The sequence below is a fragment of the Podarcis bocagei genome (assembly GCF_964188305.1).
Source record: "Podarcis bocagei genome assembly, chromosome: 2".
Classification (NCBI taxonomy): domain Eukaryota; kingdom Metazoa; phylum Chordata; class Lepidosauria; order Squamata; family Lacertidae; genus Podarcis; species Podarcis bocagei.
This window is the reverse complement of record NC_138126.1, coordinates 30,125,727-30,148,843: the sequence shown is the minus strand read 5'-3', so window position 1 is coordinate 30,148,843 and position 23,117 is coordinate 30,125,727. Positions and strand designations below refer to the sequence as shown.

Here is a 23,117-nt window from a genome sequence, read left to right as displayed (position 1 = left end):
AACAACAACAGTAACCCCTACAGAAACCTCCTGTTTAAATCAGACAGTAGCAAACTGGGATTGCTTTTGCACTGTATGCAATCAGAACATCAGGCAGACATAGACGACACACACCTGTCAACTCAGCGCAGCAACTGCTCCCATTCATACGGCAGGGCACAATAGCTACGTAGTGCAGAAGAACAGCCAAAAGCATCTCAGCAGCTCACCAAGGCCCCAAGGGTGCTGTCAGCTGCTGCAGCTGGGTATCTGTCCAACTCCTCTCTCTCTCTCTTTCTCTGCATTTTGGTTGTCATCATCAGCCGGCACGGTGCCGGAGGAGCCAAGCCCTGCCTACAAAACACATGATTGCTCTATGATCAGGCTGTCTCCTCTGCGGATGGGAGTGGGTGGAGGGGCAGTGGAGAAATCTTTGTTCATCCTAGGCCGGCATGTCATCTGTCAGAGTCATACAATGCACCACTGTGCCTGCATTTCCCCCGTGAACCAGTGTTCTTCTTGCCTTGATTGTCGATTTGATAAACTGCAGTTGTTGCAGGCGCGGTTCACCTAAGAGTGGTTCAACAAGCAATCCCGCTTCACAGGGAACTCTGGGAATTGTAGCTCTAGGAGGGGGATAAGGGTTTCCTAACGATTCTCAGCACCCTTAACAAACTACAGCTCCCAAAATTATTTGGCGGAGGGAGCCATGACTGTTTAAAGCGGTATCAAAGTGCTGAAATTTGTGATGTGAATGTGGCCTTATACTTCAAGACCACTGCTTGGCGATCTAAGGATCTCACTGCTCTTTCAACGTTTGAAAGTACCATACTTCTCCATGTATAAGGCGATGTAAAGTAAAGGTAAAGGGACCCCTGACCATTAGGTCCAGTCGTGACCGATTCTGGGGTTGCGGCGCTCATCTCACTTTGTTGGCCGAGGGAGCCGGCGTACAGCTTCTGGGTCATGTGGCCAGCATGACTAAGCCGCTTCTGGCAAACCAGAGCAGTGCACGGAAACGCCGTTTACCTTCCCGCCGGAGCGGTACCTATTTATCTACTTGCACTTTGACGTGCTTTCAGACTGCTAGGTTGGCAGGAGCAGGGACCGAGTGACGGGAACTCACCCCGTTGCGGGGATTCGAATCGCCGACCTTCTGATCGGCAAGTCCTAGGCTCTGTGGTTTAACCCACAGCGCCACCCGCATCCCATAAGGCGAGGTATTTTTACTTTAAAACTATGTTAAAAATAGGGGGTCGTCTTATACACAGATAGTGTGGGGTGGGATGGGTGATTGGTTGCAGCTGCGAGCAGGAGCTTGTCTTCGGCGATTTGATGGGTGATTGGTGACTGTGTCAAGGGCTGCTTTGGATTGGTGGCTGCTGTGGTAATTTGGCTGGAGATTGGTGGCCGCGGCAAGGGCTGCTGTGGATTGGCTGCCACTGCGGCAATTGGGCATGCAATTGCCGGCTGCTGTTGGCGAGCCAGCAGACACTTGACGGCCTTAGTTTTCGGCATCCCCCCCCAAAAAAAAACCCTGAACAACTCTGGGCAACCCCCCCCCCCAATAAGCTCAACAACCCTAGGCCATCTCCCCCCAAATATAGGGGTTGTTTTATACATGGGGGCGTTATACACAGAAAAATATGGTATATTTTAAAATAATCTATATTGCTTAGATATGGACATATGGACTGCTTATGTTAACATCTGTGTTAGAATTGATGGACTCTTTTTGTTGGCAATGTGAGCTGCTGATGTTTCTTTTGTCTTTTTGTTATATTTTTTATGTATACACACACCAAGGGAAAAAAATAAAAATAAAGAAAAATGCCTTAAGCCATAAGGTATTGGACCATTTATCCAAGAAAAAAGAAATATGCACTGGAAGTTTTATGGGAAATGTTACACTTGGAATTGGTCGTCAAAATGCAAAGAGCATTATTCGGTACAATGTCTGTGTCCAAGCAAGTTCCAGGTTGTCAATCAAGACTGAAAAGTAGATTATCAGTGATTTTCAATCAATGGAAACCCATCAGTGAGGGACAAAGCAGAAGCAAAAAACTAAAGTGTTTAGAGTTAATTGCCAGTCCCAAACAGGAAACATGAGGACTAGTTACAAAAGAGACGGATCATCAATTGAAATGGACCGTGGGGGTTAATTACATGGATTTCCACTATGCTGTTAAAACATGGCATACCTGAGATAGGCAGGTGAAGCAACAGCTAGACAAAACAACAAGCATAAACTAAGTAGACTGAAAAGGGAATAGAACTTCAACCCTAACCCTAAGAAGGATTTTTATTTTTAAAAAGAGGATTTTGCTGCCACATCTGTATTTTTAAAGAGATGAGCGTCTAATTCAAATGTACACATTCCTTTCTCTTCATGGTTCATGTATGCATCTTGTAACTGGGTTCTCCCCCCCCCCTCCTCCAGAGTAAGTGTGGGTCGCCATCACCACTTCTGGGGCCTTTTTACTCTAAAGCTTTGAACAAACACAGCCAGCACTGCGTTTTCTTAGCTCACATCCACAGCATACATTTAAAGCCCAGGACTTCCCCCAAATAATTCTGGGAGCTGTTAAGGATCCTGGGAATTGTAACTCTGAGGGGGGGGGGGGACAACAGTTCTCAGGATTCTTTGGAGGATGTCATAATAATAATAATAGTAATAATAATAATTTATTTATATCCCGCCCTCCCCAGCCAAAGCCGGGCTCAGAGCGGCTAACAACAGTAAAATGATACAACATTCATTGTAAAATCAGTTCAAATCAGATTAATGGCAACCACTGGGCTAGAGTTCTGTGAGGATTGCCAAAGGAGGGGGTCAGGATTGCTAAAGGAGGGGGGGTCATGTGCTTTAAACGTAACTGTGTGGATGTAACCTTAGAAATAGTTTAAAAGTAAGGAACCACCAAGAAAGACTGGGCTGTCAGGAGATAGAATCAGGAGTAGGTCAGCAATAAAACATCCGGTGTCAGACCCCCCCCCCCCAAATAAACCAAAACAGTGCAGGCCTAGTGATCACAGCTAGTCATCCCATTAGGTCTTGCCCCAATGAGGCAGTTGTGAGGGCTGAAGGTCCCTGCCTTCCCACCTCTCTCTAAGACTCTTCTCCTGGGTCCTTCCCCAGCAGCCTAAGGCACCTTTGTCTTGTCTCTCTTTGCTCCATCCTCTTCATCCCTCGTGTTCTGGGAGTCCAGGAGGGAGGAAAGCTGGTCACAACAGGAGGGGGAGACTCCCTGGATTCTTCTGCAACCTGCCTCATCTCTGCCTCTTGACTCTTCCTCTGCCTCCGCTTCTGGACTGCTCTCTGCCCCAGCCTCTTCCTGCTCACTAAAACTTGTTGCCTCTTCAGCTTCTGACACCACCTCCTCCTAGTCTGCTCCCTCTTCTCCCTCTGACCACTCACTGCCGTCCCACCACCAACCCCCTGGCTCTGAGCCTTCTTCCCTTGGGGATTCCACAGACGATGCCTTCCACTACTGCTCTGAATCCAGCCAGTCCATGACACGCACCACCTCATTAACAAACAAAGAACTCTGCATAAATTGGAGCAGACCTTGTTTGGAAAAGTTCGTAGGCATGCGATCAAATCTGCACTTCTATGTTCTGATCTAAGCATGGACCAGGAAGGTTCTCATCAAATTGCAGAATGAACCAAAATTCTCCATCCCTTATCTCATTTACATGTAAACAAAGAAACCCCAGAAGGGACAGTATTAAAGGCCTTGCTCTCAAAAAGTTCCTTTTTGTGGTTGGCCATTTTTGTAGTACCCACGTGGAGGAGGATCATCGCGGGTATGCTTACTCATTTGCCCTCAATTCACTATTGCTGCAGGTACAACCATTCATTGTAGCAAAGAGCCGCGATACAACATCAAGTTGCGCTGAATTTAAAAGGCCGCATTATAGCTGTTATCACAGTATTGTATGCTGCAGCTGTTCTCCGGAGATTAGCATACGCATTTGGATAATGTGATAAAAGACCAGACCTAAATAGAATTCATGTAGCACTTCTCTGCAGAGGCGCACGTCTTCCTGGCATGAGGTGAGGAGGAGTTTGAATGCGCTCTTTGTAGAAAGAGAGAACAGGAACAACAGAATCCTCCAGAGAGGCCTTGGTTTTGGAAGGGAACCTGATCACAGGTAACTAGAAAAGATGGGAGGAAATGATGCTTGTCCTTTATTCCCTCTCCCCAGCAAAGACAAAAAGCCCAAGCAGGGCCCTGCAAAAGCGGTTACTCCAGGGTCAAAATCGGCACTAAGCTGCCACGTGTGAATAGAAGGCACTTGTGAAGGACAGCCAAGAAGGAATGAAAACAATGTTTGGAAAGGGAAGATGCTGAAATGATGCTCCAGTTCTCAATAGGAGCATTTCAGAGGAAGAAGAAGAAGAAGAGTTTGGATTTGATATCCCGCTTTATCACTCCCCTTCAGGAGTCTCAAAGCGGCTAACATTCTCCTTTCCCTTCCTCCCCCACAACAAACACTCTGTGAGGTGAGTGAGGCTGAGAGACTTCAGAGAAGGGTGACTAGCCCAAGGTCACCCAGCAGCTGCATGTGGAAGAGCGGGGAAGCAAACCCGGTTCACCAGATTACAAGCCCACTACTCTTAACCACTACACCACACTGGGTCTCATATACCAGCCACTATCAATCTATGATAGGTGGAGAAAACCATCCTTTGACTTTCAGACTGATTCCCTGATTGGCTGATGCTATGGACCCTGGAAGTGCGGGCAGGGTGGTGGCAGCACGGGGACCTACAGATCCCCACCCACCGGATTGGCCAGTGAGGGCTGAATCTCCTTCCATGCTGACTGGTGGTTTAGGGATGTTGGGGAATTCAGCTGAAGACAGAAACAGGAGTGGAAATTGCTGGTTTGCTTATGGGTTCCATGTCCAGAATGGAAACCAATCCAGTGAATACAATTGGTATTTGCTGCTGCTGCTGCACTGTGTTTCCTTAGCACTGAAATGAATGGGGTGGAATAATGCTGATGACACATTATTGGTTATGTGAATTTAATAAGCTATGTAATGTCACCACAGTGGATGGTGAGACAAATAGCAGAAAAATACGAATAGGAAAAATGACGAATAGGACAGAGGACAACAGAGGAATGGTGCATGCAAGGAATACAAGGGGGAATGGAAACTGATGCCTTCTGATCTGCCAAGGCAGATCAACAAAGGAGAGAGAAAGATGCCAGCTGCTGACCACAAGGCCTCGTTGGCTGTGCCTAGGGAAGGACCTTTACCTGTAGAAGGACAAATTGAGCTGAGTCAAGGTGTGAAGAGAGGGAGGGAGAAAGAAATTGGGTTTGAAAAAGGAGAAAGGCAGGGGAACTCATTCCAACAATATTGAATGCAATAGCTCATTTGCCAATGAAAACGTTCAAAACTAAAAACACACCTGAAAAGCAGATAACATTCCCTGCGACCCAATTGCCTTCAGTCCTTCTCCCTACCTCCACCTTCAGAACACTTTGTGGGCCATTATTATAGGAGCTGCTTCTCACATGGGCTTATAGGTGCTGGTGCCACATGCAGATGTATTCATCCGGTGTGCATGCAGAACTCTCTCTCTCTTAATATTATTTTATTAATTTTCCAAAAACAAAAAATGAAAGCAACAATCCATATTCAAACATAAAAAGTAGAGTTGACTTCCTGCTCCCTTCCCTGTTTCCACTGTTTATCATCATACCGCATGTCCATTTTAAATGATAAAATCATTAAAATTACTTATTGTCCAGTCATTATGTCTTTACAAGTCTTTTCAAAATCCTGCTAATGTGTTAACCTGTGTACATTGCTTCTGTATACATGCAATAAAGTCCTTCCAATCTTCTTTAAATTCATTGTCATCTCTTCCTCTTAATTTCAAAGTCAATTTTGCCATTTCAGCATATTCCATTAACTTCACTTGCCAATCTTCTTTAGCTGGGACACCTTCTTCTTTCCAATGTTGTGCTAATAATATTTGGCACTCACAGTGGCCAAACTGATGGGAACCAACCCCTCAATCAGGATGGGAGTGCAATAGCACTTTCCTGCTACTGTTCTCCAGCAACTGGCATAGACACCCCAGTCAGGCATCCACACGCCAACCAGGCCTTGCCATCAAGTGGATGGGAATGACTAGCTTATGTAAACAGAGACAAACTGGAGCTGCCGATTCAGGAAAACAATGATCAAACTCAATAAAGTATCTAATTGTGTAAATGAGCTCCCCAGCCAAACCAACAACACTGCTTCTATTGCCAACTCGTGCCAATAGTCTCAGTCCTCGGCTGCTCTTCACCTCCCCCAACAACATTGTGTTTTTTGCGGGGGGGTTTTTTTAAGAGCATCTTGTAGTGCAATCAATACCCAGAATGTAGCAGAGTGATGGCAAAGAAAAGGATGTAATTTGTGCAATCACGCGAGGGGAAAAAAAAAAATAACCACTCTGCTTTGGACTTGTGAAAGACAAGGGCAATCAGTGGTGCTTCTGAAGACCTTCGGAATGATGTGGAAGAGATGAAGAGCATGCAATTATAAGTGAGCGCAGCAAAGCTGTTCTCGTTAATTATACACTAAAGCAATGGGAAATTAACTAACCTGTGGATGCCACTGATGTGGCTATAATCAGCCATCAGCCAAAGTGTTTCAGCAGAAAGAAAAAGATAGTTTGAAAAAAGAAAAACCCCACAGCCAAGAGTCACAAAAATCACTCTGAAAACAAAGACACAGCTATTCAAGCATTCAGCTGGAAGTGTGAAAACAAAGCAAAGAAGCAATAAGGTTGCAAGACCAAAGACGTGCACTCCAGACAAATAGGATGGCCCTTGACAGTACCTCTGCCGGTCTCAGGTCACAGCCACACCATACACTTAAAGCACGTGCTTCTGACTTCTCTCAAACTGTAGGATCCTTGTACCTCATTGCAGCTCTTCTGCTAGAGCTCAGTCCCAGGTTCAGGTTATGACAGCTGAGGGGCTGAAACACAGACACGCTGGGAGAAGTGAGTTCTGCTGGCACAACTCTGTGCCAAAGTTCTCTGTTTTGCTGATGCAGCTCTCCCAGTCTAAGACCCAAAACAGGTGAGAGTGTTGGGATTCACAGGATGCTGTGTAAATAAGTCTGCAGGCTTCAGTTTGCTAGTTGATGCAACAGGCTGATGCAATACTTTTTGTGAAGGTGCTGGGTCAGAATGACTCAGCAGTAATGTGCTGACAGTTGATTGGCTGTCATCTGTTTAAAAGGGAAGCCTGTCCAATAGTGGGCGTGGTGTAGATGAGTGTGGAGTCTTCTTTTGCCTCAAGGTGCAGCCAGGTACTCTGTCTGATTATACGAACTGTCTGTAGATATTTGTATACAGTGGTGCCTCGCAAGACGAAAAGAATCCGTTCTGTGATTCTCTTCGTCTAGCGGTTTTTTCGTCTTGCGAAGCAAGCCCATTGACGGATTAGCGGATTAGCGCTATTAGCACCTTATCGGATCAGCTGATAAGCGGCTTAGAAAAAGGGGGGGAGGAAAAAAAACCCCGCAGGAACTCGCAAGACATTTTCGTCTTGCGAAGCAAGCCCATAGGAGATTCGTTTTGCGAAGCACCTCCAAAACGGAAAACCCTTTCGTCTAGTGAGTTTTCCGTCTTGCAAGGCATTCGTCTTGCGGGGCACCACTCTATATATTTTGCTCACAATAAATAATACTGACTAAAGAACCTGGGACTCTGAGCATTCTGCTAAAGCGCCGCGAGGAATTCGTGACAGAGAGGTGTGGTGGGACATCCTAGTCTCCTTCAGGCTCAACCATGCCCCGATGATTATGCAAGTTTGTGTTTCTTGGATCTAACTAAAACTCCTTTCCAAAACCCTTTGCCTGCCTTCGAACCCCAGACACTCAGCATGTTACAAAGGCATGAGGCAAGAGGAGCTAGAACACAAAGCAAACATTGCAGAAACAAACCATGGGTTGTTGGGTTTTTTTAAATATTCTGTGGAACAGCTTGTGGTTTGTTAAACAAAACCATGGCTTAGCTCTATGTACAAAGCTGGCTACAATGAACTATTTGTGACTATTATTTATTTGTATTATTTTCCCCTTGAAAAGCCTGGCAGCGGGGAAGTGTGCTTAAAACAGAGGTGTTTTTGAAAATTTCATTGCAGCTGATCACTCTACCTGAACAGAAAAGCTGGCTTCACATAGATGAAGTGCCTTGTCCATTCTGCTGTAGTCAGAACATCTCTCTGTTTCTCCTGTGTGAAATTGTGGCTGTACTGTCTTGCTGATGCCGACAAACGGTCATGGATATGGTCAAGAATATTTTGCTGAGACTGAGCAGCTGTGCAGGTTGGCATGCCTCTGCCAACTATCTGAAGCAATGTAGCAGGAAAGTTGAGTGACAGAGGTCTGGAATTCCCTAAAAATCTTTATTGAATTGTAGAATTGGAAGGGACACTGAGGAGCATCTCGTCCAATGCCTGCAATGCAGGGATCAAACCAGCAACCTTGATTTTATCAGCACCATGCTCTAACCAAGTGAGCTACAAAGTGCACACAGTTAAAAAGAAAACCCAACAAGCAAAGATGAAACACATGTGGGTGCACACACACAAACTTTGGCTTAATTTAATTAATGTTAAGGGGGTGTCTCAGAAAAATGAATTCTATTCACATTACCAGAAAGGTTCCTTATGGTATCCCCCACCGACCCGTTAAATTAAACTGTCATAAAGGAAAGACTTTCCCCCTCCTGAACATTATTAGATTTAATGCGCTCATGTACTTAAGAGAATGTTGTTAAACTTTGATCTGGCTTAACTTCACCAAAGTCAATAGAGTCACAACGCCAATGGAGCATTTAGCTCAGCATAGCTAAGTTTATGACAATTAAAGAGTATTATTTTTGGACGTGAAGACTTCCACAGATTGTAAAATGTCAACAATAATTAGTTATTTAAACAGTCCATAATCTTCTAGAAACCTTTCTCAGAAAAACACAGCATGCAATACACCCTCTGGGTTTGCAAAAAGATGCGGAGATATATGTTTATGAGATGTGACGTATAAATCAAGGATGTATCAGTATTCCTCTAGTCAAGGCTTTTAAAAGCACCGAAAGAATAAGAGAGTAATGGGGGGAAATGGGCTTCAAATGCCAGTTGATTTGAATCCCCCATTCTGTGAGCGGTAGGAAGCTGCAGAGTAGCTTTGCAGCAGCACCAGTTTCCTGCGGGATAAGAGACCTTTGAAGACTGCGTTGCACATTTAGTAATAAACACAGGATCGCTTTTCTCTACCAGGTCAAAATCAAATAGCCCAAATTGCCATTTTTCGACCGTGCTTCACATTTAGGTTGGGCAAAAGAGCCTCGCAGTTTCTGGTCACCCTACAGGCCGGAGTGAGTGAGAGCCATTCTAATGATTGCCACCATTAATTCATACCTTCCAACATTTCTCCAATGAATATAGGGACATCTTATTCCATAATAATGATAACTTTTATTATTTATACCCTGCCCATCTGACTGGGTTGCCCCAGCCACTCTAGATGGCTTCCAACGTATATAAAAACATACTAAAATGTTAAACATTAAAAAACTTCCCTATACAGGGATGTCTTCAGATGTCTGTATACTTCAGAGGTCGTATAGTTACTATTCTCCTTGGCTCAGGGGTTGTAAAACCACATACCCTCTGATGAAAGTAGGGATACCCTCCAACAACAGTACCCTCAAATCAAACCAGGATGGCTTCTGTAGATCCAGGAATGTCAGTATTCAATTCTTTGAGCCAAATGGTGCCAAAACAAACATGAATGCTGGAGATTGAATCTGGGACCTAGATGCTCTACTACTGAGTTATGACTCATGTACTTAAGAGAATGTAAACTGTTGTGGGATTGCCAGCAAAAAGGAAAATGTTGATACAAAGGAGAAAACAAGAATGTGATTGTTTGAATTTTGCATAGGTGTCTTATTTATTCTTCATTGTTGCACATGCAACAAAGGAGAGACCTATGAAGAAACTCATTTTTTAAAAATGTCAGGTGGACATGCAAATGTCTCTGGCATAAGGATAGGATGTGCAAAAACTGTAACACTGGTAGCAGAGGCCACTATTTTTGAGGGAAAATAAACCTCAGAGAATTCATGGCTGGGCGGGGAGATGGCAAGCCTTAGGAGCACTGCTCTAGGAATTCAAATGCAAGACCTTTCTCAATTATGCCTTCAATTGCTTGCACAATTCAACTCATGCTGCTTAGCAATATTTTGGGAGAAACAGGGTGTTACAGTTAACAACACATTAGTAGTGATGGCACCATTTCACCTTAGGATGCCCAGAGGAAAAAGAGGCAGCAGAACATAGCGTAACTGTGCTGGGGGATTGCTCTGAAACACTGCCATCTTGCGAGTATTTAGAGATAATACAGCATAAATCTGCTTTAAAGTTTTGGCAGCAGCTTCATTCCCAGCACTGCTTTAGGAATTTGAAGAAACCAGAAAAACCCCCAGGGTGGTTTTGAAATTAGTGGTTACAGTCAATGCACTTCTGAATAGAATCTAATTGTATCCCAAACACAGAGGAAAACCTGATCTATGATCTCAGGAACCTCCATGCAAAATATGGTTACAATATCTTAAAAGAGACATACAAGGGAAACAACTTTCCAAAATATACAGCAATGCTAGTGCTGCTGGATTCATCAGTAGGACAAATATGTTGTAGTGTAGCAGTCCAGGCAAACCTCCTAAAATATTTATCCCAGTTGGAATCCATGTTGGATTAGATTTGTGCTGCTGTTTATTTGTTTTCAAGCATCATTTACACATTACTTGGTTTTTGTAAAAACTCTAAGACTAATCCCAAGCCCCTATATTCTCACTCAACTACTTTGTTCTGCAGAACCAGAGGCAAACAAGGTGGTCACATACGTAAGTCACACGATAACCTAAAATAAACCTTTTCAAAAATATAACAATATGAAATTAAAATATAAAATTTATATTTAATGACACATCATTTATATCAGGCAATATAACACTTGTACGACAGGAGCAAGACTTCCAGTGAAAAGGAGGCATGACAACGTTTTGTCATGACATCAAGTCTATTCTTCTTATATATATTTCATATGTGACAGTGTAAAACAGAGTGTTACTGTGATTGTTTTCATCATCCCTTTCTTCAAGGCTTTTGGTTTGCTCTTGTGACTGTTCTCATCATTTCTTAAAGTACTGTTTTTATTAGCCATCTATTGGAGCACGAGAAATGAAATACAGTCATACTTTGGTTCTCGAACGCCTTGCGACTCAAACGTTTTGGCTCCCGAACACCACAAACCAGAAGTTCCAGTTTGCAAACATTCTTTGGAACCCAAATGTCCAACGTGGCTTCTGATTGAGTGCAGGAAGCTCCTGCAGCCAATCAGAAGCCACGCCTTGGTCAAATGGAGTTCTGGAATGGATTCTGTTCGAGAACCAAGGTAATGCTGTATAATAAAACCTTGTGGGATCAAATTCTGGTGAATTTCGCTGGATACACAAAGGTCTTCCATGTGTGCCTTGGAGCGCTTCCAGACGATCTATTTATTGAGCATTCATCCAGATTTGTTTGCAGGGAGAGATTAGACAATGTTGCCTATTTAATGAGGATTCATTCTGGCTTTCTTCACGAGGTTAGATGGCGTTGCGTCAAAGCAAGTGCTATCCCACACTTTTCTAGAGCTTGTCCCCATCCTTTTATCTCAAGAAGCCTGATCTTTTGGGAAAGTTTGTTGTGCAAGAACTCTCCATCAACTGTATCTGTGCAACCTGCATTTGCCGGTGTGCGACTGAGTCCACCTCCAAAATAGCAACAGCCTGGACGCACCTTTGGTTGTTGCTCTCAGATGTATGGATAAAAGTGTGAACTTTTGAGGCTGAGTTGGGACAGTTCATGCCTCATTCATGGAAATACTTTGTGTGTGGTTTCTCTCCTCTCTACCTCCCCACAACCGTGCAGCTGGATTGCATCTCCAATACAAAAGTGACGAAATGTTGTCCTGTAATGTTCCGTACTGATGCATATCTTTAGGCTCTCCATCAACTGCAGGCCAGCTTGCAGCAGCGTATTAACCTTCCTGCTTTGATAGCTGCGGTTGTTCTCTGAGCGGTCTTCAGATAGCCAGCGTTCACCGCCAAACAGGAAAGTAGATTATTGAGAGCAAGCTCAGTAATGAAGATACATTTAATAAGCAACTCCTGCAAACATTTTCCGGTACCAATTAGGGAGAGGGAGTGAAATGAAATGCGGTCGGAAAATTACTGTGAGCTGTGCACTAATGAAGTGACAAAACAGAATGCAGAGGGAACCTTAGAGGAGCTGAATACATGGTAACAAGGCAGGGAATGATGTGGACCTGCTGACACTGTTCTACTGCCTGCCAAATTGGATTTTGAACATGTGAATTGCCTAGACCACTTTTCCCCCTTCGCCGTCTGTCCAAGAAGAACCAAGAAAAGTGCATAGCTGAAAAGAAGCTGCCTTGTAGTGAATCAGACCATTGGCCCATTTAATTCTTAAGTCAGTTCCAGGCTTATTCAGTCATTCTCCTTCCACCACCAGAGTGCACAAGGAGGAAGAAGGAGGAGGAGGAGTCCATTGGCCTTCAGCTGTCCCACCCCCAAACAAACTTGGTAAAGCCATCAGGGACCCTTTCCTACTGACTAAGATGCTGGCTCGTTTCCTGAACTTGTTTCATGTGCACACATTCTAGGAGTCTTGTGAATTTTGATCTTGAGACCGTGGTAATAGCGCATCTTGGCAAATTTACCCAGTCACATGCACTCACACAGGTCTTCAAATGCGGATGTTCTCCATTTCCTGTGACGCGAGATTGAGTGTTAAAGCATTACGAGAATTATATGCTCTGTGATGGCAACAGGGGTCTCTTAACATTCCCGGCACCCTTAACAAACTATGACTTCCAGAATTCCTTGGGGGAAGCCATGGCTGTAGTAGTATCATAGTGCTTTAATGTGGCCCATGTGTTTATTAGCAGGACAGTTAAGGGAAAGGGCTGTAGTTCTGTGATAGAACCCTCTGCCTTGCCTCCAGAAGGTCCCAGGTTCAATCCCTGACATTTCCAGGTAGGACTGTGAGAGATTTCCCCTCTGAAACCCCGGAAAAATCATTGCTAGTCACTGCCAGTAGTGAGCTAGACAGACCAGTGGGTCTGACTCTGTATAAAGCTCATTTATAACTATGGTAATTTAAAAGCAATTCCAGACAATGTATTTGTCTCATATGGTTTTAATTATATATGAACATGAATGAATCTGACACCTATTATTTAATGTGAGATTCTTGCTGGCAGAAATTAGGTAGCAAGCTGTGACTGCAAATAATAAGCCTGTAGCAAAGCAAGCTTGAAAACAAACAAGGTAAGCAACAGAGTCCTTCGGTTCCGTAAGAAAATAGATTAAACATGGGCATGGTCTCCCTGCGACCTTTTTAATCACATTTGTCAGTGATTTACGGTTTCTCCGGAGCAAGTCCCTAAATCCTGAATTCAGCCGCACCTATGAGCTCTGAAACAGCACCATCTGGTGACTTCGTGTAAGATTACAATGCAGTGAAACAAATGACCAGCAAATTTGAAGTTGTTGAGAGGATCAAATGGGAAGGAGGGAGATAACCACATGCTGAACATGGGATGGAAGTGGGATTTAAAATTAAAATAACCAATCTGGCTTTTTAAACAGTGTCTTTCTCGCTATGTTATGTATTTTTGTGTTTTTATATTGTAAAAACCGCCCTGAGATCCTTAGATGAAGGGCGATACAGAAATTTAATATAAATAACTAGATAGATAGCTTAGCCGCTCCTTAGGAGGGAAAAAATGTGGGATGATAATAATAATAATAATAATAATAATAATAATAATAATAATAATAATAATAATAATAATAATAAGAAGCAGCCTGTCCTCTCATGGAGATGGAGGCGGCGGAAAATAGGTCAGATTTCAATATAAATAAAAAATAAGCAACTCATTGAGAGGGGGGGAAAGTTGGGATTTCAAATAAGATAAATTAAATAAATAGAAATAGAAATGAGCCTGCACGCTCATTGGGAGCAGGGAAAAGTTGGGATTTCAAATAAGATAAATAAAATTAAATGGAAATAAACAGAAATGAGCTCACCCGCTCATTTGAGGGGAAGAAAGCTGGGATTTCAAAGTAAACCGAGACGCCCACAGGAGGAGCCTGCAGGGGCGTGACTGACTCCTCTGGCCAGACCGAGGACGCCCCTCTCGCCCCGCACATGGCGGGCTCCGCGCCGCGAAGGCGGGACCCGGAAGTGCTCCTTCGGCGGCGGAAGAAGATGCTTCCCCTGCCGGCTGCTTCCGCTTCCGGGTGACGGGCTGAGTCACTCCGCCGCTGCCTCCCTCTCGCTCGCCCGCCGGCCGACCGAGCTTCTGCCCTCGCCCAGCTGCCGGGTCCGTCCCCAAAGCTCCGCCCGCCGCCGAGATGCCTCTGGAGAACCTGGAGGAGGAGGGCCTGCCCAAGAACCCCGACCTCCGCATCGCCCAGCTGCGCTTCCTCCTCAGCCTCCAGCCCAAGCGCCCCGACCCGGCCGTGCGCCAGGAGCTCATGGCCGCCATCCGCGAACACGGTGAGTGAGGGGAGGCCGCCTCGGCTCTGAGTCAGGCGTCTGTTACCCCGCCTTTTCCCTGAAAAGGCGGCTTGCAGATCTGGAAAAAAGGGCAGCTTCAAAACATGCGGGGGGGGGGGTTACGACATTTAAAAAGCCATTAAACTTTGAATGTCGTCCTGGGACTGATTGGGGTAGAAATTCCCTAAACGGTATAGGAATTTATTCATGTATATAACTACCGCGGCAAGAATGTCATTTGCCCCAAGAATGGAAAGAAAAGAAAGATTGGATACAAAAGCTCACGGACTCTGCAGAAATGGCGAGCGGAACTTACTGGGAAAATAAGAAATCGAGACAAGAAGCTTTTAAAAAATAAATTAAGAAAAGAATGTAAATGGTTTGTTGGATATGTACCAATAAATTGTAAACAGATAAGGACCTTGGCAGGATCATTGTAATAACCTGCAGTTTCGCAAGAGTCAATAAATAAAGTAGATGAATGAAATAGTAAGTTGATTTAGAATATGCAGCAAATGATAAATATAAATTTAAGGAACCGCAGAAAGAGGAGGAAGGAAGTCGGGTTCTGAAATGTTAAAATGGCTGTAAAACTATTGAAATGCGTTTAACTGAAAATCACTTGTTGTCATTTATAATATGTACATCTTTAGGGAGTGTCCATCCCCATCATTCAGCTTGGACACTGAGGTCCAGTGCCAAGGGCTTTCTGGCGGTTCCCTTGCTGTGAGAAGGGAGGTTACAGGGAACCAGGCAGAGGGCCTTCTCGGTAGTGGCGCCCGCCCTGTGAAACGCCCTCCCATCAGATGTCAAGGAAATAACTATCCGACGTTTAGAAGACATCTGAAGGCAGCCCTGTTTAGGAAAGTGTTTAATGTTGAAGTTTTATTCTGTTTTTAATGTTCTGTTGAAAGCCGCCCAGACTGGCTGGGAAAACCCATCCAGATGGGTGGGGTATAAATAATAATAATTAAAAAAACAACATCAACAACAATAATAATCAAGCACAAGTTATGAAGAAGTGGCCTAATCAGCTCAATGTGGTACTCTTGGATGGATCCAGAGATAGTGGATTTCAGGGAGCCATTTAAGATTTCAGTGTACGAGTGTGCCATTATTGAATGCACTCTCACTTTTAAAAAGCATACACTATGATTTTCCTGGTTTTATCCTCGCAAAAACGCCACGAGGCAGGTTGGGCTGAGAATGAGTGTGAGCTGGTCTAAGGTTGCATTTTTTGCCTGAGTGAGGATTTGAATTTAGGCCTCCCCGGTCTCAGGCCAAACACTTTGAATCACTGCCTCATGCTGGTTTTCTGCTTTTGTGAGGGGACAAAGCAATGTTAATTTCTTCTGAACTTTTTGCTGTTGCTAAGATATGATTTTGGCAGGGCTAATTGTTCAAATGGTTATGTTGTCATCCACAGACATGGCCCCGTATTACGAATCCCTCTGCAAGTCACTTGATTGGCAGGTAGATACAGATCTCTTGAATAAGATGAAGAAGGCAAATGAGGAGGAGTTGAAACGCCTTGATGAGCAGCTGGAAGATGCAGAGAAGAACTTGGGGGAAAGTGAAATCCGTGATGCCATGATGGCCAAAGCTGAATATCTCTGCCGAATCGGGGACAAGGTATTTATTTTTTTACATAAAATAAAATGTGTGTAAAGCGCTTTCTGGGTATTTGCCTCCACATTCTCAGAACATGGGGTGGGAGGGAGGGGCAGGTGGGCATGCGTTGGCCCTGCCATTCCGATTGACTTTTGTGCATTGAGCAGGGTGATTTGAAGAGGATCTCTTTGTGTGCTTGGTGATCAGGAACCCCGTGTGATCAGAATTCTCAGTTGTGTGGAGGATTCTGAGTGCATTCAATTGCATGCATGGAGTTCCCCTCAATGTGAGAAGGCCTGAAGTTGTAGCCAGAGAAATACTGGGAGTGGGGTCAGTGAGCACAGCCCCACTTCTGCTTCCATGAGTTCTCAGATTGTGGTTTTGCTTCTCCCCAAAAAGCCACAATCACAAACCATCTTTAAGCCTTGGTTTGTCGTTTATTGTGCTTGCACCAGAGGAGGAGAAGTCAGGAAAGTTGCATGAATATGCTGCTCATTTGTGGTAAACCATGGTTAGCCAGAAGCTGTGGCTTATTGTTACATGTCAATGCACTCCTTTATCTCTGTTATTTGTTAGCTGAAAGGTTCATGCTCCTCATACATACCTGCTTTCCTTCAATCAGTGGGGGAACGTAGTGCAGAACCTCGGATGGGGCAGGGGGTACCTGTTAGCAAATTACAGATCTGTTCTCCAGAGCGTCAGATCTGCGGCATCTAACTTAAGCAAATGCTGTCTTCTCAGGAAGCTGCTCTGACTGCCTTTCGGAAGACATATGACAAAACTGTGGCTCTAGGACATCGGCTGGATATTGTGTTCTATCTCCTCCGAATTGGCCTGTTTTATATGGACAATGACCTCATCACCCGGAACACTGAAAAAGCAAAAAGGTACCATTTCTGTTGTTGTTGTTGTTGCTGCTGCTACCTTGATGTGCAAAGCATTAGTCTCTTGGTTCTGAAGGTGTAGTCTGGTTGCTAGGGAATGGCTTCTTTATGTAGCAGGGAGTGTATACTTTAGATGAAGTGTGGCATGAAATTCAGAATTTTCAGAAACATGATGATCCTTAAAAGGATTGGATACTTCATTTCATATATTTTTAAACAGCATGTTGGGGAAAATCAAAATACACAATACTTACTGAACAAAAAAACATTTTAGGAACCTGAAAGGTGTTAAAGATACCAGAAGAATACACTTTTATGAAAATGAAAAGTACCAGTAGCTTTTATTCAGTCAGTGCTGACAAACACAATCATCTTACATAGGATGCATAGTCAAATGCCCACTTATCTGGGAGTTAGCCTCATTTATCTTAGTTGGACTTGGGTTCCAAGGAACCACACCTAGGATTGGGCTATGAGTGTCTTAGAAGGTAGTAGGCAAAATTAGTTATCCTTAACTTAGAATTACGACTTCATTGATATCCCACAGGATCATTGTCTAAAAGAGCCATAGATCAAGCCATACATCAGAGTAGTTGATAAGAGCTGCAGCTGAAAGCAACCTGCAGCACACCGCTTTGTCAAAGGTTGCAGTGTAGTCTCAAAGCAAAACCATCCCATAGGTTTTGTTTGAACTACTGTAATAAAGCTAGTTAAGCAAATGGATGAAAATGCTTGTGCATGGCTAAGGATGCTGGGGAAATAACACACATACCTGTTTTCTTTTAAAAGCCTAATAGAGGAAGGAGGAGATTGGGACCGTCGGAACCGCCTTAAGGTCTACCAGGGTCTTTACTGCGTGGCCATTCGAGACTTCAAGCAGGCAGCTGAGCTTTTCCTGGATACAGTTTCAACATTTACGTCTTATGAACTTATGGATTACAAAACCTTTGTAACATACACAGTCTATGTCAGCATGATTGCATTAGACAGGCCTGACCTTAGAGAGAAGGTACGCCAAGCAGCTACTTCCACAGAGAACCTTCAGAGTGTGCTTTGTGTTCCTTATTCCTTTCATGTCTGATTTTTGCTGGCTTTGTCTGATTTCTTTTAGGTTATCAAAGGGGCAGAGATTCTGGAGGTTTTGCACAGTTTACCCAAAGTCCGGCAATATCTTTTTTCACTCTATGAATGTCGGTATTCAGTTTTCTTCCAGTCGCTGGGTAAGGAAGTGTTTCTGCTTTTTTGCTCTGTGGGGGGTTACTGGGCAGCACACAGCTTGTGGGTTACATGTGCAGCCAGCCCACCCAGACTTGCCCCCCCATCTCCTAGGATTAGACAGAAACAAAAAACACGCATCCACTTCCCTGTACCCACCAAGACTTGCGCTCCCCATCTCCTAGGGTTAGTAGTCTCAAACCTTTTGGCCCATCCTCAATCAAAGGAGGGGCAAGAATTAAACTGAGATTTCCAAGAGGTAAGTAAAGCTGATCCAAAGCTGGTTCTGGATGTAACTGCTTCAGCAGGCTGAACAAATGAGAAGGAAGGTGGAATGTGTTTCATGAGCGCAGAAGTAAAATGCCCACAAATAACATAAGATTTGGTCCTCGCCACTCAACTTTAAATAGACTATGTTTCCCATGTTGTCTCCTGGATGAGAGAAGCTAGGTTTATTCAATCTTTCTTAAGGGGCTGGCCACACAGGAATGCAGGTGCTGATGTTAGCAGATACACAGGTCTCCCGAGATAGGCTTAACCTGCCCTCGCTAGTTTGCATCAGGCGTAGCCAGCGTGATGTCCTTCAGATTATGTTGAACTCCATCTTCCATCATCCTTGCCCATTGGCTATGCTGTCTGGGGCTGATGGGAGACTTTATAGTGTCCACCAATATTCAGTGGCACATGGTTCGTGCTGTTAAACTACCTTCCGGGGAGAAACAAAACTTTTGTCAAACACAGACCTCATTTTGTGTTCTTATGTTTCCCTTTCAGCCACCGTAGAGCAAGAGATGAAGAAAGATTGGCTGTTTGCGCCCCACTATCGCTATTACGTTCGGGAAATGAGAATCCATGCCTACAGCCAGCTCCTAGAATCCTACAGGTCGCTTACACTAGGTTACATGGCAGATGCTTTTGGAGTCTGTGTAGAGTTCATAGATCAGTAAGTATATCTATATCTCTCTATATATTTTAAATGCATTTCTACAGTTTATAGTGATTCCTGTCTAGCTAAGGGGTTAGGTCATTTGATGATATCTTTGTTTTTTTTTAAAAAAGTGAGGAAGAACCATTGATTGCAAGACTTGCAGAGGTTGGGTAAGGCAAGAATCACAGAATTGTAGAGTTGGAAGGGACCCCGAGGGTCATAGAGTCAAACCCCCGCATATCATCTGAGCAGAGGAGCCTTGGGGTGCTTGTGGCAGCTGTACTCTGTACAGACTCCACCCTTCAGTTTTGGAACAGGAAGACTGGAACTCTTCCTGAGGCTTTTATAACCCAGGATCAACTATACAGTAATATGCTGGATGGGTGTGTGTATGCCTGTGAATATGGCTGTGCTGCAGCTGGTGCAGGGTGGTTTGGTGCGCCTCCTGCTGACGGAGGGAGGCAAGAGCTTGTACAGCTAATGCTCAGCAGCTACACACTTGCTTCTTCTGGGCCCAGTTGAAGATGCTGGTGCTGTATTTGAAGCCCTTTATGGGCTGGGACCATCACTCCCTGCGGTTATCAAATCCGGGCCTGCTGTGCATCCTTGATGTGCTATAAAAACTTGCTAGGAAGGCTCCGTAGATTAAAGGAATACTGCTGCAGCATCTTATTTGATTATGCCATTGCATACTGCACCAGAAATGCTAGCCCACATGTTACACAGGTGTAAGCTGCAAGAGCAGAAGCATCTGTGAGTTGCACTGCAGCAGCCACTAAGCAGTCCTAGCCCCATTGTGGTTTGCTAATTGCAGTTCTTTAGTTTGATAGCTGTAAACAGAGCAGAATTGTGCTGGTCGAAGCACTTTTCAACATCTTTCAAGAAGTGATTGCTTGCATCCAGCTAGCATGGCTGTAGGCCACAATGTTAGGCTTGTACCTGCCACCCCTGAGGCAAGGCCCCAAACTGGACCAAAAAATGCCAGTCTTGCATCATCCACCATGAAATTTCAGGTGCTTTGCAACAGATACAGATGGTGGTGTCCTAAGCACTCTCTCTCTCTCTCCAGGGAATTGTCAAGATTTATTGCTGCTGGGCGACTACATTGCAAAATAGACAAAGTCAACGAAATAGTAGAAACTAACAGGTACAGTATGTTGGACACCACACCCACTAATACCAAAAAACTAGTAGTGACATCATGCTTAACATTAAGGACTTTGCAGCCTTTTAATTGCTGCCGAACCAAACGTATTGCATACGTTTTACAGATGGAGAGGTAGTAGCTTGCCCAAAGCCAGGTGAGATAAGCTCTGCTCACCCAACTCCAAATACTCTTTCTACTGGAACAATATCTTTATTAGAGATAGAACCGTGTGTTTCCAAACTTTCTACCTTCTCTCATCAGCTCATCTGCCATGGAAGATACCAGGGCAGGTGTCACGATTCACTCTTAGCAAATGGGGTGGGGCAGTACTGGCCAGGCTTGTTGCCCAGCTGAGCTAAATATTACTGAAGACACACCCATGCTCTCCTGCACCTGTGTGTTCCAGGGAAGGATTAGTAGTGATGAACAAGCTGCCTTTCAGGAAACTTTGCCTGCCATTACTGCTTTGCTCATAATGAGCTTCCTGTTCAGTATTTTGAGGAACTCTTTAAACAGTTTTTGGGAGCTGTTTGATAAGTCATTCCTAGTGAACCACCTGACTAAATTCTCTCTCTCTGTCTCTTTAGGCCCGACAGCAAGAACTGGCAGTATCAAGAAACCATTAAAAAAGGAGACTTGCTGCTAAACAGAGTGCAGAAGCTTTCTAGAGTAATCAATATGTAACTTTTAAAAAAGCAAAAGGGGGAGTGCGTAATTGAGACTGAAGCATTTTGGAAGTCATCGCTGTATGGTATTACTTCTGCTGTTGCTGAGGAAATTGGAACCGTGGTGTAGTTAAGGGGTTTTTTTTATATAGGCTACTTCCATACGTTAACAAACCTGTATAAATGTTCTGTTTGTGTTTTCAGATCAATTTCATTTATTAAATGTATAATACAGTTGATTTTCCTGTTCCTTGAGTGGGCTTATTTTGGTTAATAAAATTGGTTTATTTTAAAGCAGCAGAGATGCTGCTTGAGATGGCCTGAATGGGGCCACTTGCGTTCCTGCTGCCCAGGTGATCAATGACCAGTTGAGCTGAACCAGGAGCATGGTGGGAGGTTTAAAGCTCCCCCCCTCGCCATTCTTGTAACAGACAGTATACATCTTCCTGGTGTGTGGCTGAGATTAACCAAGAACCAGGTGAGGGTTGCCCACTTGTAATTCAAAGCTTAGTGCTAGAGCTTGTCCCAAAACTGGTGGCCTGTTCCCTGTGGGAGAGCATATATTAAGTTAATTAACATTCTCTCCCCTTCCTCTTTTGACCAATAAATCTATCCAACACAGCTGGCCAGTTCCCCCCACACAGGTAAATGTGCTGCTTAGATAAATTGCTGCCATGCAAAATTATGTGATGCTAAGCTTCTGTGTGAGATTTTAGTGTCTGCTTGGATAGGGAAAGTTGGGTTGGGGGCTGCAGCAGCAACCTATTGAGAGATGAAATGGGATCATAAATATTGGATTGCTCAAGCAGGGGAACAGAAAGCAATTAGAGCATTAGGCCACTGAAGATGAGACTTGAAAAGCAGGCTTCTAGAAGGTACATTAAGGGCCTTGATGAGGTGTGGAGAAACTACTCAGTTAAACAGTACATCTAGCATGAGGCATCCAAGGAATGTTGGCTGACACAATCCACACTGCGCAACCTGCTGTGCAAGTGAACAATAGCTTCCATCTAACCATAGTTTCCTTTATCTTGGAGGTAAAGAAGCCTGAGCAGCTCTTCTAGAACCGATAATGAGCTTAGCATTTATGATTAAGCCTTAAACAAAACCTACCTTGTAATAACTGAAAAAACCTACATTTCACTGATATCCTTTAAATGACAAGGGTGAATGTTTCTAATCAAGCATTTTGTCACTATAAGCTCTACACATGTACTGTCTACAGCAGGTGTGCGGAGCCCAACCTATGGCCAAATCTGAGCCTGCCATGTTTACTCCTTCAACCCATGAGGCTGTTTGGGGAAGCCATGTCTGCCCACCCTACACCTGACATCATATAGGCAAAGACGGGGTTTGACAAAAGCCACTTTGTGCAGCTCCCAAGGTACACAACAAGCAGCTGTAGACAATTATAACACCTCAAAGAATAGTCAGCGCACTCCTGTGATATTTGTCCAGGCAACCATGTACAGCAATTTTCCTTAGACGTTTATGAATGAAGAACAAACATCAAATCTCTGCAAGACTTTCTCAAGAGGCTGCCCCAGCATAAGAAATGGCAGCTATAGATTAGGCTTCTGCAGCTTAGTTTGTTCCATTTCACTTGTCAACCCATAGCTTTTATCAAATCCTTCAGTATAGAGCAGGCATGTGCAACCGGTCGATCGTGGGGTGTTATTGGTTGTTCCTGGTTGATTTTGGGATCCTGATTGATAGCCAGCCAGCCAGAGTCTTGGGGGTGGGGTGGGAGCTCAACAACTCTGGTCAATCCTCCCCTTCCACACACCCATGCTCCTCCTGCCTCCAATGACTTGGGAAGACAGGTGAACTAATATCAGTGTACTGGAAGAAGGAAAGATCACCAGTGTTGAAGCAATGATTCTTCAACATCAACTTCGTTGGACTGGTCATGTGCAGATGCCTGATCATCTTCCAAAGCAACTACTCTATTCTGAACTTAAAATGGAAAGTGTAATGCTGGTGGTCAACAAAAGAGGTTTAAAAGCTGTCTCAAGGCAAATCTTAAAAAAA

The 23,117-nt window shown here is 44.2% G+C and overlaps 2 protein-coding genes across 2 annotated transcripts in view; one reads left to right on the top strand and one right to left on the bottom strand.

The window, feature by feature from the left end:
- LOC308581639 (uncharacterized protein C3orf49) overlaps nt 1-23,117 on the bottom strand; it is a 239,089-nt gene that overhangs the window by 97,702 nt on the left and 118,270 nt on the right. The window lies entirely within an intron of this gene.
- Nucleotides 14,372-21,325, top strand: PSMD6 (proteasome 26S subunit, non-ATPase 6). Its single transcript, XM_081184293.1, has 8 exons — nt 14,372-14,636; nt 16,063-16,268; nt 16,989-17,134; nt 17,921-18,140; nt 18,243-18,351; nt 19,121-19,289; nt 20,344-20,421; nt 21,009-21,325. The coding sequence occupies exons 1-8, from the start codon at nt 14,492-14,494 to the stop codon at nt 21,103-21,105; spliced, it is 1,170 nt and encodes a 389-aa protein (XP_081040419.1). The 5' UTR covers nt 14,372-14,491; the 3' UTR covers nt 21,106-21,325.